General features: G+C 50.4%; 1 protein-coding gene across 1 annotated transcript; it reads left to right on the plus strand.

Annotated features, from left to right (window-relative positions):
• The first annotated feature begins 2,824 nt into the window (after positions 1–2,824).
• LOC131591067 (zinc finger protein 501-like) lies at positions 2,825–12,115 on the plus strand. The gene is made up of 2 exons (XM_058861502.1): positions 2,825–2,904; positions 10,619–12,115. Exon 2 carries the CDS (start codon positions 10,633–10,635, stop codon positions 11,848–11,850), a length of 1,218 nt encoding a protein of 405 aa, XP_058717485.1. The 5' UTR covers positions 2,825–2,904; positions 10,619–10,632; the 3' UTR covers positions 11,851–12,115.
• The last annotated feature ends 1,402 nt before the right edge of the window (positions 12,116–13,517 follow it).

A 13,517-nucleotide genomic window follows, 5' to 3' on the forward strand; every position in this document is an offset into this window, starting at 1 on the left:
CGGGACCGGCACCGCTGCGCCATTGAGATCGACACCGGGACCGGAATCGGCTCCGGGAGTGCCCCGGGACTGCTCCGAGACTGAGACCGAGGCCAGCACAGGGACTGGGATCAACACCAGGAGTGCTCCGAGACCGAGACTGAGACCAGAACCGGGACCAGCACCGGGATCACTCCAGGACCAGCACCGGAATCAGCACCAGGACCAGCACCGGGATCAGCACTGGGATCGCTCCAGGACCAGCACCGGGAACAGCACCAGGACCAGCATCGGGACCAGCACTGGGATCGCTCCAGGACCAGCACCGGGATCAGCACCAGGACCAGCACCGGGATCAGCACTGGGATCACTCCAGGACCAGCACTGGGATCACTGCAGGACCAGCACCGAGATCAGCACCAGGACCAGCACCGGGATCAGCACTGGGATCACTCCAGTACCAGAACCGGGATCGCTCCGGGACCAGCACCGGGATCACTCCAGGATCAGCACCAGGATTGCTCCAGGACCAGCACCAGGATCGCTCCAGGACCAGCACCGGGATCAGCACTGGGATCGCTCCAGGACCAGCACTGGGATCGCTCCAGGACCAGCACCAGGATCGCTCCAGGACCAGCACTGGGATCGCTCCGGGACCTCTGCGTTCACCCCTGGGAGTTCTGGCCGTGCCTCCAGGTAAAACTGCGTGAGACTGCGAGGGACTGCGAGGGGTCCCTGGGCAGGGCGGGACCGCCTCGGTTCGCATCGTGCCGGTGCAGCCATCCCAGTCCATGGGGTCCCGGTCCATGTGATCCCAATCTCTGGTGCTGATCCATGTGCTCCCAGCCTGTGCAATCCCAGTCCATACAGTCCCAGGGCAGCTTATCCCACTATGGTCCCAGTCCGTATGCTCCCAGCCTGCGCAATCCCAGTCTGTCGCATCCCACCACTCCAAATGTGGATCCCACCTCTCCCCATCTCCTTCCAACCCCATCTCACTCTGGTGCCTGTGGAACCATTGAAGTTTGGGGTGGGATTGACTTTTTCTGAGGTGGAACAAGCCATTTTGAGGTGGGATTGAGCCCTTCTGGGGATAAGATTTACTTGTTTTCAGTGGGATTGAGTTGTTTTCAGGTAACAGATCAATCCCCCTTGGCATTTGGAGTGCAAAGAGTTGGAGAACATGGCCCAAAACGCCCCAAGAACCCAGAAATCTTCCAGAATGTGTCCCCAAACCCTATATTCCCCCTCAAACACCTGTGAAATGGTGGGACAATAGACACAGTTGATCAACTTCTTTCTTTTTAACCCTGTTTGGGCTGTTTTTAAGGGATGAAGATGAATCAGAAGAAAAATGAGGCCAAAACAGAAGGAGAAGCAGCCAGGTGGATTCCCAAGGTGGATCCCAGGGAATGTGGGTCACAAAGCTCTTCCCGCACTCGGGGCACTTGCAGGGCTTCCCTTACCAGTGCCTCTGTTGGTGTTGGGTCAAGGCTGAGCTCTGTGAGAAGCTCTTCCCACACTGGGGACACTCTGGGGCCTCTCCCTGGTGTGGAATATTTGGTGGGGGACAAGAGTGGAGTTGTGCTTGAAGCCCTTTGGGGGCAAATTGCATCAGATAAGGGAATGACTGCGAGAGACTGGGCTCACAGTAGGTCACTCCAGGTTGTTCTCACTGTATTTCCAGTCCCCCCAGTATGGTTACACACACTTCCAGTACATCCCTGGTGGACTCAGCCTGCTTCCAGGCACTGCCAGTTACCCCAGTAAGGTTCCAGTTAACTGAGAATGATCCTAGTGTTTCCCAGTTACTCCCAGTTGCCTCCAGCATGACCCCAGTTTCTGTCTGTTGCCCAAAGTTTGGTCCCACTTTCTCCAAGTGCAATTCCAGTTGCCTCAGTGTTGGTCTCATTCCCCTCAGCGTGGTTCCGGTACTTTCCAGCTGATGCCAGTTGCTCCCAATGTGACCATATTTTCCTCCCAACATGGGCCCAGTAGTTCCCAGTAACCCCATCAGGTTCCATTTGCACCTACTACAATCCCAGTGGTTCCCAGTGCTATCCCTGTAGGAGCCATAGTCACTCCCAGTATGGTTGCAGGCACTCCCAGTCGATCCCAGTCACTCCCAGCATGATGCAAGTGGCCCCATATGTCCCTGTAGCTCTCTCTCTCAATTCCAGTATAATCCCAGTAGCCTTCAGTAGGATCCCAGTCACCTCCTGCCACTTCCAGTATGATCCCAATTGCTTCCACTCACTCCCAGTATGATCCCAGTGACTCCCAGTTCCTGCCAGTTGCTCCTAGCATGATCCCAGATGCTCACAGCTACTCCCAGTTACCCTCAGCATGATCCCAGTCACTCACAGTACATCCCATTTACCCTCAACCTGGTCTCAGTTGCCCCTACAGGCTCATACTCACTGCCAGGATGATCCCAGGATGATCCCAGTACAAACCAGTCCCTGCCAGTGCTGCCACTCCTGGGATCCCCCAGCCCTCTCTGTGTTCCCCCCTCCCTCATCTCCCCAGAGGAGCCCCAAGGGCTGGCAGTCCCCAGCCAGGGTCCCCAGCCAGCCCCAGGTTGGATCTGCAGCCCCCAATTTTCCCAGTTTCCCTCTCCTTTTCCCCGGGCCGGGTTCCCCCCGTCCCCAGCGGGTGGGAGCAGCGGAGAGCCCCGCGCTGCCCCTCCCGACCTGTCCCGGCTCCATCCCCGCTCCTGCCGTGGGCTGTGAGGAGTTCGGGAACGGGGCACCGAGGGTGTCACTGCTCCTGGGGGGGGAGGAGGAGGGATGGAAGGGGAGGAGCGGGGGGAAGAGGAAGAGGAGGGACAAAGGAGGATCAGGAAATGGAGAAGGAATCATGAGGTCAGGCGCAGCCTGAATTCACAGCCCCCCACGCGTGGGACCATCGGCTCCCATTCTGCAGGTGACCAGGGAGGGGGAGCTCGCCCAAATGTCCCGGGGGGATCCCTGAGTTTGGGGTTTTTGGGGGGGAAATATTGGGATGTTTGGGGGGAATTCTGGACTACGAAGAACTCCCAAGCTGAGCGGAAAATGCCCCCTGGGGAGACATTGGGGGGTCCCGGTGGCGGCTGCCGGCAGAGGCAGCCTGGAGGACGAGAGTGAGCATGTCAGGAAAATTAATCCACAAACACTAGAGGTTTATGTCCAAAAAGGAGACAGAGGAGTCCTTTTACTTTATTCGAATAAAGGGAGAGGCCATGGGGCATTCCCCTGGGGTCTCTCAAATTCTTGGAGGGTGCAGCCTCCTTTTTATCCTAATTCCCGGCCGCTTGTCCCTTCTCTCTTTCCCCATAGGCTGAGGTACTTGAGAGGTACAGGCTTCCTGGAACGCCTGATACCGGCGGTGATACCTTCCTTCCCCCCCGCATGCATAATCCCTTCTTAACTTTTATGGAATTCACAGTGTTCTTTTAGTGCCCCTTTGATCTTCTACTGGAATCCATCCCATTGTTTCTGTCGTCTCTCACTGATAGTACATCTTATCAACTGACCCACAGCTTGTTGTAAAGACAAACCTGTCATTCCTCTCAATCCCTCCTCTTTTAATTTTTGTTAATAATTGTCTTTACAAACTTTAGTTATCATTGACTTAATTTCTTGTTCTCGGGTCTTTTTTGGCTTTGCAATTATTTGCAGGGGCATCACTCTCTGCCTTTTTGTAGCTATCTCTGGGTCAGTAGGCACGGCTACTACCTGCATTCCTTTGATCACATGTTGAATGAGTTGTATGAAGCAAGGGATCATGCATGGTAAAAAGATTAGAGTTGCTACAACACATAAGAGGAAAAAAAGCATTTGTTTGACCCATAGGCCATCAGGTAACCATGAAAACATGTCTCATTCTCATCCTTTCCATGTCTGGACCGGTACATGGGCTAACTTTCTTATTCCTTTTGTTATTTGTTTTACTACTTTTCTATTGTCATCTATTTGCAAACAGCAGTTTGAGTCATTAAATTTTCCACACACCCCCCCTTCTTCTGCTAATAAATAGTCTAATACCATCCGATGTTGAAATATTGCATTTCTCATCTGGGTAGACTGGTCAGCAAGAAGGTCAAGAGCTGTAGCTGTCTGGTTGATTATTATTTCAAAGACAGCTTGCAACCTAATTATCCGATTTAGATTATAAATGGGTTCTCTGGCACCTGATATTAATTCATTTGGGTTCCAAGTAGCTGGTCCATAGTGTTATATGATTCGTTCAGGTGGCCATTCATCTTTTCCCCACTTTTGGGTGCTCTTTCCAACCAGGGATGTATCAATGGGCCGCTTTTCTCTAATTAGATCATCATATACTTTGATTCCTAACTGATTTTCCTGAACTTGTGGTAGCAGAAAGAACAATGGTCTAATATACTCCACATAACATATTCCTGACCAGTTTGGGGGTAGCCTGTGGTAAGCATTTTGGCCACAAATCCAATAATGCCCCTTTAGAGCCCAGGTCCCATTAGCGAAGGGACCTTTCCAATTTTCATCATCAACTGCTGTGTCAAAATACAGCTTGCTTCCAGGGCCTAGTGGTCCACCAACAATAGTTGCCTTGCCATAAGAATCACAATATTTACATTTCCAAGCTCCTACATGAGGCTTCCACTTGCAATCACATCCCAGATCTGTTTTATTAGATCTGGACCAGAACTTACTGAAAAGGGTTCAAGTTCCATTCCGGTGTTGCCATTTCTACTGATAGTCTCGGACAACATGTGTCGGACTTGTGGAATTATCCCGGGGGCAGCTTAAAAATAAAGGGTCAAAAAACTTATCCTTCCCCACTGCTTTACAGCCTTCAAAATCTTTTTGGTAATTATGGAAGGAACACCTTACCCAGCTACCATTAGTGAGCTTAACATGTGTTTGATTCCATCTGCCTTGATATCTGGAACAGTCATAAGGAGGGCAGTTGGGGGTCCAACAATCTAAACCCAAAGATAAAGTCTAGTCACAAACGCTCTTTCCTACATATGTGCTCCCTGTTCTGTTTAGGCAATAAATGCCTCTTTCAGAAGAATGAAGCTGCCATGGACTTCCTTCTTTGTCCCAAAATCCTGTTCCATTATGGACTTCACTCAGGGTGCTAACTCACCATTTAGGCTCGACTGGGCTGGCTATCCATGGCCAGCTTTCAGATCCCCCAGGCCCCCCGCAGACCCAACAGTTCCTAAGGTTAAAGGTCTTTGCTACTTGTTCTCCTAAAGTAAAAAAATTATTTTCCCACTTTAGACTCCAACTTAACTGAAAATATAAAGGTAAAATTATTAAGAGAAACATTCTAATAGTGTTACAATCTAATTTCTAATTTTCAATTTCACGTTGTCTTCTACACCACCTGTGGCAAGTGAAAGCACAGAAACAGTTTAGCATAAAGAAAGCAATGACAGCCTGGATTGGCTCCCAGTGTCTGGAGATTTGAGAGCAGGGATGCCTATACAGACTATTTCAGCAGTCAGTCTGTGGGTAGGCACTCAGGGCTTCCACCGATGTCGACACACGGCTACTGCTCCAGTCCACTCCAGCGGAGTGTCAGTCGCGGCTTCCCATCCTTCTCCTCCAGCTGAGATGTCCAAATCTCTGGAGCTTTAGAGACCTTGACTTGAGTGTGATGTGTCCACCCGTGTTCAGCTGTCTTGACGGCTGTTTCTGTAGTCAGTAACACCTGGAAAGGTCCACGCCACTTAGCCACCAGGGGTGCTTCTTTCCACTCCTTAACTAGGACCCAGTCTCCTGGCTGGATATTATGCACAGCAAAGTCCAAAGGCAGGGTCTGTGTCAGCTGAGCTTCCTGTCAAGAGATTTCACAAGAGACAGTATCCGAGCCACATACTGTTTTAGATATACATCACTTATCTCTACCCCTGCCTCAGGCTGAGAATTACAAGGATAAGGAATTCCAAACATCAATTCAAAAGGAGATAGTTGAATATCTTCTCTGGGTCTGGCTCTTATTCTTGCTAAAGCTAGTGGTAAGAGCCGCAGCCATGGCATTTTGGTTTCTATCACTAGCTTCAGAAGATGTTTTTTTATCTCTCCATTCATCCTTTCAACCTGGCCTGAGCTTTGGGGATGCCAGGGAGTGTGGAGGTTCCATTGTATCCCTAAAGCAGTCATTACTCCTTTAAGAATTTTTCCAGTAAAATGAGTTCCTCTATCTGAGTCTATTGCTTCTACCATCCCATATCTTGGAATTATTTGTTCCAAGAATACTTTAGTAACTGACCCTGTGGTTGCTGAAACAGCAGGGAAGGTTTCTGGCCATCCTGTTAATTGACATATTACCAAAAGATATTTAAATCTCCCCACTCGGGGCATCTCAGTAAAATCTACTTGGCATCTTTGGAAGGGACGTACGGCCCAAGGCCTTCCACCCCTGGCCAGTTTCTTTGTAACTTTGTTATTTGTCTTAGCACAAATTAAACAACCATTAACAGCTCGTTTTGCTAGAACAAAAATACCCACAGCAATATACATCTTGAGGAAGGTTTCTGCTATCCCTCGGGAGCCCCAATGACTCCCTTGTGGAGCTGTTTTAGAAGTTGTAAAGCTAAAGCTTTCGGTATCCACTGCTTACCATCTTTTGTAAACCAACTACCCCCTCTTTCTTCTGCCCCACTCTTTTTAACTATCTTAAGTTCTTCTGGTGGAAAAGACAGTTTCTCTGGCAAGGGGGCAATTACTGGGAGCAAGGGAAGTAACTTAGAGATTTCTGGCAACAGTGCAGCTTTTCGAGCTTCTTCATTAGCTAGTCTGTTTCCTATTGCCTCTTCCGAGCACCCTGCCTGGTGTCCCTTGATGTGTATTATTGCTACCTTTTTTTGGTAAATTCACCACCTCCAATAGGCGGGAGATTAAGTTCTCATGAGCTAACGTTTTTCCTCTGCAGGTTAATAAACCTCTCTCTTCCCACAGTTTCTCAAATGCATGTATCACACCATATGCATATTTAGAATCAGTAAAAACATTTACTGTCTTGTCTCGGTATAACTCACAGGCTCTCACGAGTGCATAGAGCTCGGCTGTCTGAGCTGACCAGGTGGGCGGTAACCTCCCCCCTTCCTTTAATTGCTTTCCATTCACGACAGAGTACCCTGTAAACCGTCTTCCTTCTATTACCCTTAAAGACCCATCAATAAACATATTTTCTCCTTCAGGCCACGGAATGTCTCGCAAATCATTCCTTGCCCTAGTCTGCAGATCTATTACTTGAATACAATCATGGACTTTGCCTTGGCTCTCCTCCTCGGGGCCATTCAAACAGGAGGCTGGGTTAAAACTTTCCCTGCTTTTAAATTCTAAATCTTCCTGTTCTAATAGACACATCTCATATTGTAACAACCGAGAGCTGGTCATCCACTTAGAGGCTCTCTCAGTTAACAAAGCTTTAATCTGATGTGAAACTTTAACAATCAGATAACCCCCCCTTGTCAGCTTTCGAGCCTCAGCGACCATCAGCGCTGTGGCTGCACAGTTTTGCAAACAATGGGGCCAGCCTCTGGCCACCGGGTCTAACATTTTAGGAAAATAGTCAACAGGTCTCTGTGTTCTCCCATGCTCTTGAACTAAATTTTTTTTGCATGACTTCTCCTCCTGTTCTCTTGATAACAGCAAATCATGCACATACTGCAACAACTTAACTTCTGAGGGTGGAGCAAACTCTCTTAACATTTTTCTTTTGTGAAGTTTGCTTAAACAAAACAGGTGACTTTGTATAAACATGATTTAGTTCAGCAGCAAGTAATGCTACTGCTTCAAGCCAATTACATTACCTTTCTCTATTTTTTTTAGTAACTAACCACTCTCCATCTCAAATTTTTTTTTGCATCAAGTCTATCCTAGGCGTATAGAGGTGACTAACAAATTAACTTCCATTAAGGAAACTCTAATATTTATAACATTTTATAACCTTTAACATTTAAAACTTTTATTAAGGAAAGAAATAAGATACTTTCCTTTAAAGTTTTCCCATAACTTCCACAGAGGAAGTGCATGACAAATACCCAGGCCTTCCATAGGACACTATTTTTACAAGGTTGTAGCTACAGAATTTGCTTTAAGGCTACAACAAACCACAGACTGGTGGGCGTGTTCCCCACAAGGTATGACTTGCTGCATTGGCTTTATAACTGAAATTTGCCAATTCTGGCTTTTTACAAGAAAACATACAAAAAGCAGAGGGGTGTGGTCCCCTCCAAACTGGAGCCATTCTGCACAAAACTTCATGTAGACAAATTAATTAAATCTCCAAATTAATTTACTACAATTTTTACAATTCTTTCAGAGAAAGATGTGTTCAAACTTCTGAGCCTACAGAAGAAACTACAATTTTCACAACTCCTTTGAACGAAAAAAATCTTTAGACAATTTTCCCCCTCGGGGATAAAAATTAAGGTGAATCGAGAGGTCTTTGTTTTTACTAAGACACACACCTCTCCTCGATCCAGACTCACTTTAAAAGTTGACAACGGCTCTAGGTTGGTGGATATAATGAGAGCCTTTGACACTCTTAACAATCCATTTTTCTTATCTTCTGGACTTTCTCGACAGTCCAGCTGTTTTTGGTTTTTTTGCAGACATTGCCGTTTTCAGTGTCCTACGCCCTGAAGGCAGCACACTGATCCTTTCCCAACCGCTGTTCGGCTTGGGTCTCCCCTGCTGGGGAGAGAAAGCTTCTGCCACTTCCTTGTGACCGACCCCATCCCCTCTGTCCCGGGGGACCCCTTGGACCTTGCGGTTTTTCCCTCTTTGGCCTGAAAAAGGCCATCACCTTCGCCTTTCCTCCTTGTGCTCACTCTATTTACCACACACCGAATACCAGAGCCAGTCCCTGTCCTGCCACATTGTCCAAACAGCTCCTCCCCTTTCCAGTGTTCCCGGTGGGCACGGCCGGCAGCACCACAGGCGGCCAGGGCGTCCCGCAGCTTCAAAGCGCCGGCAGCTGCTGCTGCCCCCCCTGCCCGGGGCCGGTGGGGTCAGGCACTGCCCAGTGCTGAGTCCCAGCAGCCTCACAGGCCCCCAGCCTGTGCTCCTGGTCCTGCACCTCCACTCCTGGACCCTGCTTCAACCATATCTCTCCACACTCCTCATTAACCAATTCTGTTCCAGCACACCAACACAATCCATCCATCTCCTGTTGTCAAAGACTCTTTCTTGACTTCCCTTATTGTTCCCCCCACCCCGGGAGTGGATTCTCGAGATTCCTTCTAGTTCCAGGGGGTGATATGATACGCTGCTCCCTTCCCCCTACACCACTGTTATTTTCAGGTGGAGCTGTAGGAACAGCATTTCCCTGATCCCTTTGCCCTGGAAGGTGAGGATACAGGGACCTGCAGCTGGCCTTGGGTCAGCTGGTAACACCAGAGGACAAGATGGGGGAAGGTGCTGAAAAGCATCCCAGTCTTTACCATTTTCCTCTTCCCCCCCTTTTTCCTCTTCTCCTCTTTTTTTTTTTTTTCTTAACACATAGATTTCTCCTGTTGCTTGTTTAAACCATATCAATCCACATTTCAATCCATCTTTTCCAAATCTCCTCTAGATACCTTCACAGAACTCAACACAAATGAATTCTGTTTTCTAAGGTGGCCATATAAGTCTATTTGGCAACTTATACTCTGGCCATACATAATAACAATATTGTACCACCATCTCCATAGTTACCTCTGGGTGAATGCATAATCTGTCCCAAGATCTCAGCATTCTCCCCAAGGGACTCTCCAGGGGTATTGTGGGATCGTCATCCCTTTTGCCAGGACCCCTTCCCGGCTGTACCCTTGCAACCCTCCATGGGTGCCCTGTTTGACCTGTGCTACCCTCCATGGGTGCCCTCCCAGGCTTGCCTGTGCAACCCTCCCTGGGTGCCCTCCCAGGCTTGCTCCCCGAAGATCCCATTTTACTCACCGGTGAGGTTTTCAGTGGTCCTTCCCTGTGGACTCTTCACGGACCCCCCTGGTCCGCCACTCGTCTGTCTCCTGGACAGTCTCGGGAACCCAATCGATCGCCCGGTGCTGGCCGCCACCAAGGGGAGCTGATCACCGAAACTGGGTGAGGCGCGCCTTCAGCTCCGCTCACTGCCTGCCGCCCAGGACGGTGGAAATATCCCGGACGAGCCCCCAAAAATTGTCAGGAAAATTAATCCACAAACACCAGAGGTTTATGTCCAAAAAGGAGACAGAGGAGTCCTTTTACTTTATTCGAATAAAGGGAGAGGCCATGGGGCATTCCCCTGGGGTCTCTCAAATTCTTGGAGGGCGCAGCCTCCTTTTTATCCTAATTCCCGGCCGCTTGTCCCTTCTCTCTTTCCCCATAGGCTGAGGTACTTGAGAGGTACAGGCTTCCCGGAATGCCTGATACCGGCGGTGATACCTTCCCCGCCACCCCCCCCCCCCCCATGCATAATCCCTTCTTAACTTTTATGGAATTCATAGTGTTCCTTTAGTGCCCCTTTGTCAGTGTCCCTTTCCCCCTCTCTCCTGCTCCATCTCCCAGCCCAGCCCGGCCCCCGGCTGCAGGACAACTCCGCTGCCGATGCCGTCCTGCCGGGGACGCACTGGGGGGATCTCCTTCCCCTTCCCTCTGGCACGGAGGCAAATCCCATCCTCTCCTTGTCCTTCCTCCCCCAGACAAGGAGCTGAGGATGGAGACCAGGGAGGACAAATCCCTGCAGCAGAACCTGGTGGAAGAGGCCGTTTTGTGCAGTTCCACAGCACAGGAATCCAACGGGGCGGAAAAGGCCCGGAGATCCCACACAAGGAGGGGCTGCAAACGCAGATCACGGGGATCTGAGGAGGACAGACCCAGCCTGTGCCGGGAAGGTGGACGGAGATCCAGCCAGGGCTCTGAGCTGGTGGTCCATGAGCAGCCTCACAATGGGGAGAAGCCCCACAAGTGCTTGGAGTGTGGGAAGAGCTTCAGGTGGAGCTGCCAACTGATCAGGCACCAGATGATCCACACTGGGGAACGGCCCCACGTGTGTGGGGAGTGTGGGAAGAGGTTTCAGATGATCAACACCCTGATGCGTCACCAACTGATCCACACTGGGGAGAGGCCCTATGAGTGTGGGGAGTGTGGAAAGAGGTTTCAGCTCACTTCCAGTCTCCTCCTGCACCAGCGCACGCACACTGAGGAGAAGCCCTTCCGCTGCCCTGACTGCAAGAAGGGATTCAGGCAAAATTCCCATCTTGTCAGGCACCAGCGCATCCACACTGGGGAGAGGCCCCACAAGTGTGAGCAATGTGGGAAGAGCTTCAGCCGGAGCTCCCACCTGAACCGCCACCAGAGGATCCACACTGGGGAGAGGCCCCACAAGTGTAGGGAATGTGGGATGAGCTTCAGACAGAGTGCCAACCTGATCCAGCACCAGAGGACCCACACCGGGGAGAGGCCCTACGAGTGTAGGGAATGTGGGAAGAGGTTCAGACAGAGCACCAGTCTGATCAGCCACCAACTGATCCACACTGGGGAGAGGCCCCACGAGTGTAGGGAATGTGGGAAGAGCTTCAGACAGAGCACCAGCCTGATCCAGCACCAGAGGACCCACACCGGGGAACAGCCATACAAGTGTGGGGAATGTGGGAAGAGGTTCAGACAGAGCACCAGTCTGATCAGCCACCAACTGATCCACACTGGGGAGAGGCCCTACGAGTGTTCCAAGTGTGGGAAGAGGTTTCAGACCAGCTCCACTCTCCTCGTGCACTATCGGACTCACACAGAGGAGAGGCCCTTCCAGTGCTCCGACTGTGGGAAGGGCTTCAAGTACAACTCCGCCCTTGTCACTCACCGGCGCATCCACACCAGGGAGAGGCCCCAGAGTGTCCCCAGTGTGGGAAGAGCTTCTCACAGAGCTCAGCCTTGACCCAACACCAACAGAGGCACTGGTAAGGGAAGCCCTGCAAGTGCCCCGAGTGCGGGAAGAGCTTTGTGACCCACATTCCCTGGGATCCACCTTGGGAATCCACCTGGCTGCTTCTCCTTCTGTTTTGGCCTCATTTTTCTTCTGATTCATCTTCATCCCTTAAAAACAGCCCAAACAGGGTTAAAAAGAAAGAAGTTGATCAACTGTGTCTATTGTCCCACCATTTCACAGGTGTTTGAGGGGGAATATAGGGTTTGGGGACACATTCTGGAAGATTTCTGGATTCTTGGGGCGTTTTGGGCCATGTTCTCCAACTCTTTGCACTCCAAATGCCAAGGGGGATTGATCTGTTACCTGAAAACAACTCAATCCCACTGAAAACAAGTAAATCTTATCCCCAGAAGGGCTCAATCCCACCTCAAAATGGCTTGTTCCACCTCAGAAAAAGTCAATCCCACCCCAAACTTCAATGGTTCCACAGGCACCAGAGTGAGATGGGGTTGGAAGGAGATGGGGAGAGGTGGGATCCACATTTGGAGTGGTGGGATGCGACAGACTGGGATTGCGCAGACTGGGAGCATACGGACTGGGACCATAGTGGGATAAGCTGCACTGGGACTGTATGGACTGGGATTGCACAGGCTGGGAGCATATGGATCAGCACCAGAGATTGGGATCACATGGACCGGGACCCCATGGACTGGGATGGCTGCACCGGCACGATGCGAACCGAGGCGGTCCCGCCCTGCCCAGGGACCCCTCGCAGTCCCTCGCAGTCTCACGCAGTTTTACCTGGAGGCACGGCCAGAACTCCCAGGGGTGAACGCAGAGGTCCCGGAGCGATCCCAGTGCTGGTCCTGGAGTGATCCTGGTGCTGGTCCTGGAGCGATCCCAGTGCTGGTCCTGGAGCGATCCTGGTGCTGGTCCTGGAGTGATCCCGGTGCTGGTCCTGGAGTGATCCTGGTGCTGGTCCTGGAGTGATCCCAGTGCTGATCCCGGTGCTGGTTGTTATAAATGCAAAGGCAATTTTAGGATAAAAATAAAAAGAGAAATTTATTAATAAACAACCAAGAACAAACAACGAGAAAAAACCACAATAAAACGGTCAGCGCAGCGCTGGGTGGACAGGGTCTACACCGGAGGTGTAGGGTTCCCAAATCCACGTTTGAGTGTTCTCAAGCCTGGGGTTTTATAGAGATTTTATGTCCTCAGGCTAGAATTCCAAGCAGGCTCCCTTCACCAAGTGTCCTTGTTTGTCCGGTGAATGGATTTCCTGGCATGGAAAAATAGAACTAACCAGTGTCCGGACAGAATCTCCTCATATGTAAAGAGATTCTGTAGGTATTTGAATTTGTGTCATCAAGGCAGAGTGGTGCCGATGGGTATCTCGGCAGTGTCTTTCCTTTGTTTCTTTTGATTGCTTCTCCAACACCGCTTTGACAGGTGGGGTGTTCAGGTCTGGCGACGACTACTTTTTCGGGGCTTGTCTTTTTTGTCGACTTGATTGTTTCCCAACAGAGATCTGCAGGGGCGTTGTTCAGGTCCGGAGATGGATATCTCCTCCCAGCCAGTTCTTTTGTTTTCCTGATGGCCCTCGTCCTGTCTGTTTTCTGAGCTGATGTTTGTTATCTGGGTGTTGGCTACAATCTGTTTCCTCTCGGAGGAAA

This window comes from Poecile atricapillus, chromosome 37 (genome assembly GCF_030490865.1).
Source record: "Poecile atricapillus isolate bPoeAtr1 chromosome 37, bPoeAtr1.hap1, whole genome shotgun sequence".
Taxonomy (NCBI): Eukaryota; Metazoa; Chordata; class Aves; order Passeriformes; family Paridae; genus Poecile; species Poecile atricapillus.

Coding starts and splice junctions, on each gene's coding strand:
- LOC131591067 (XM_058861502.1), top strand. CDS start 10,633: ATGGAGACCAGGGAGGACAAATCCCTGCAGCAGAACCTGGTGGAAGAG.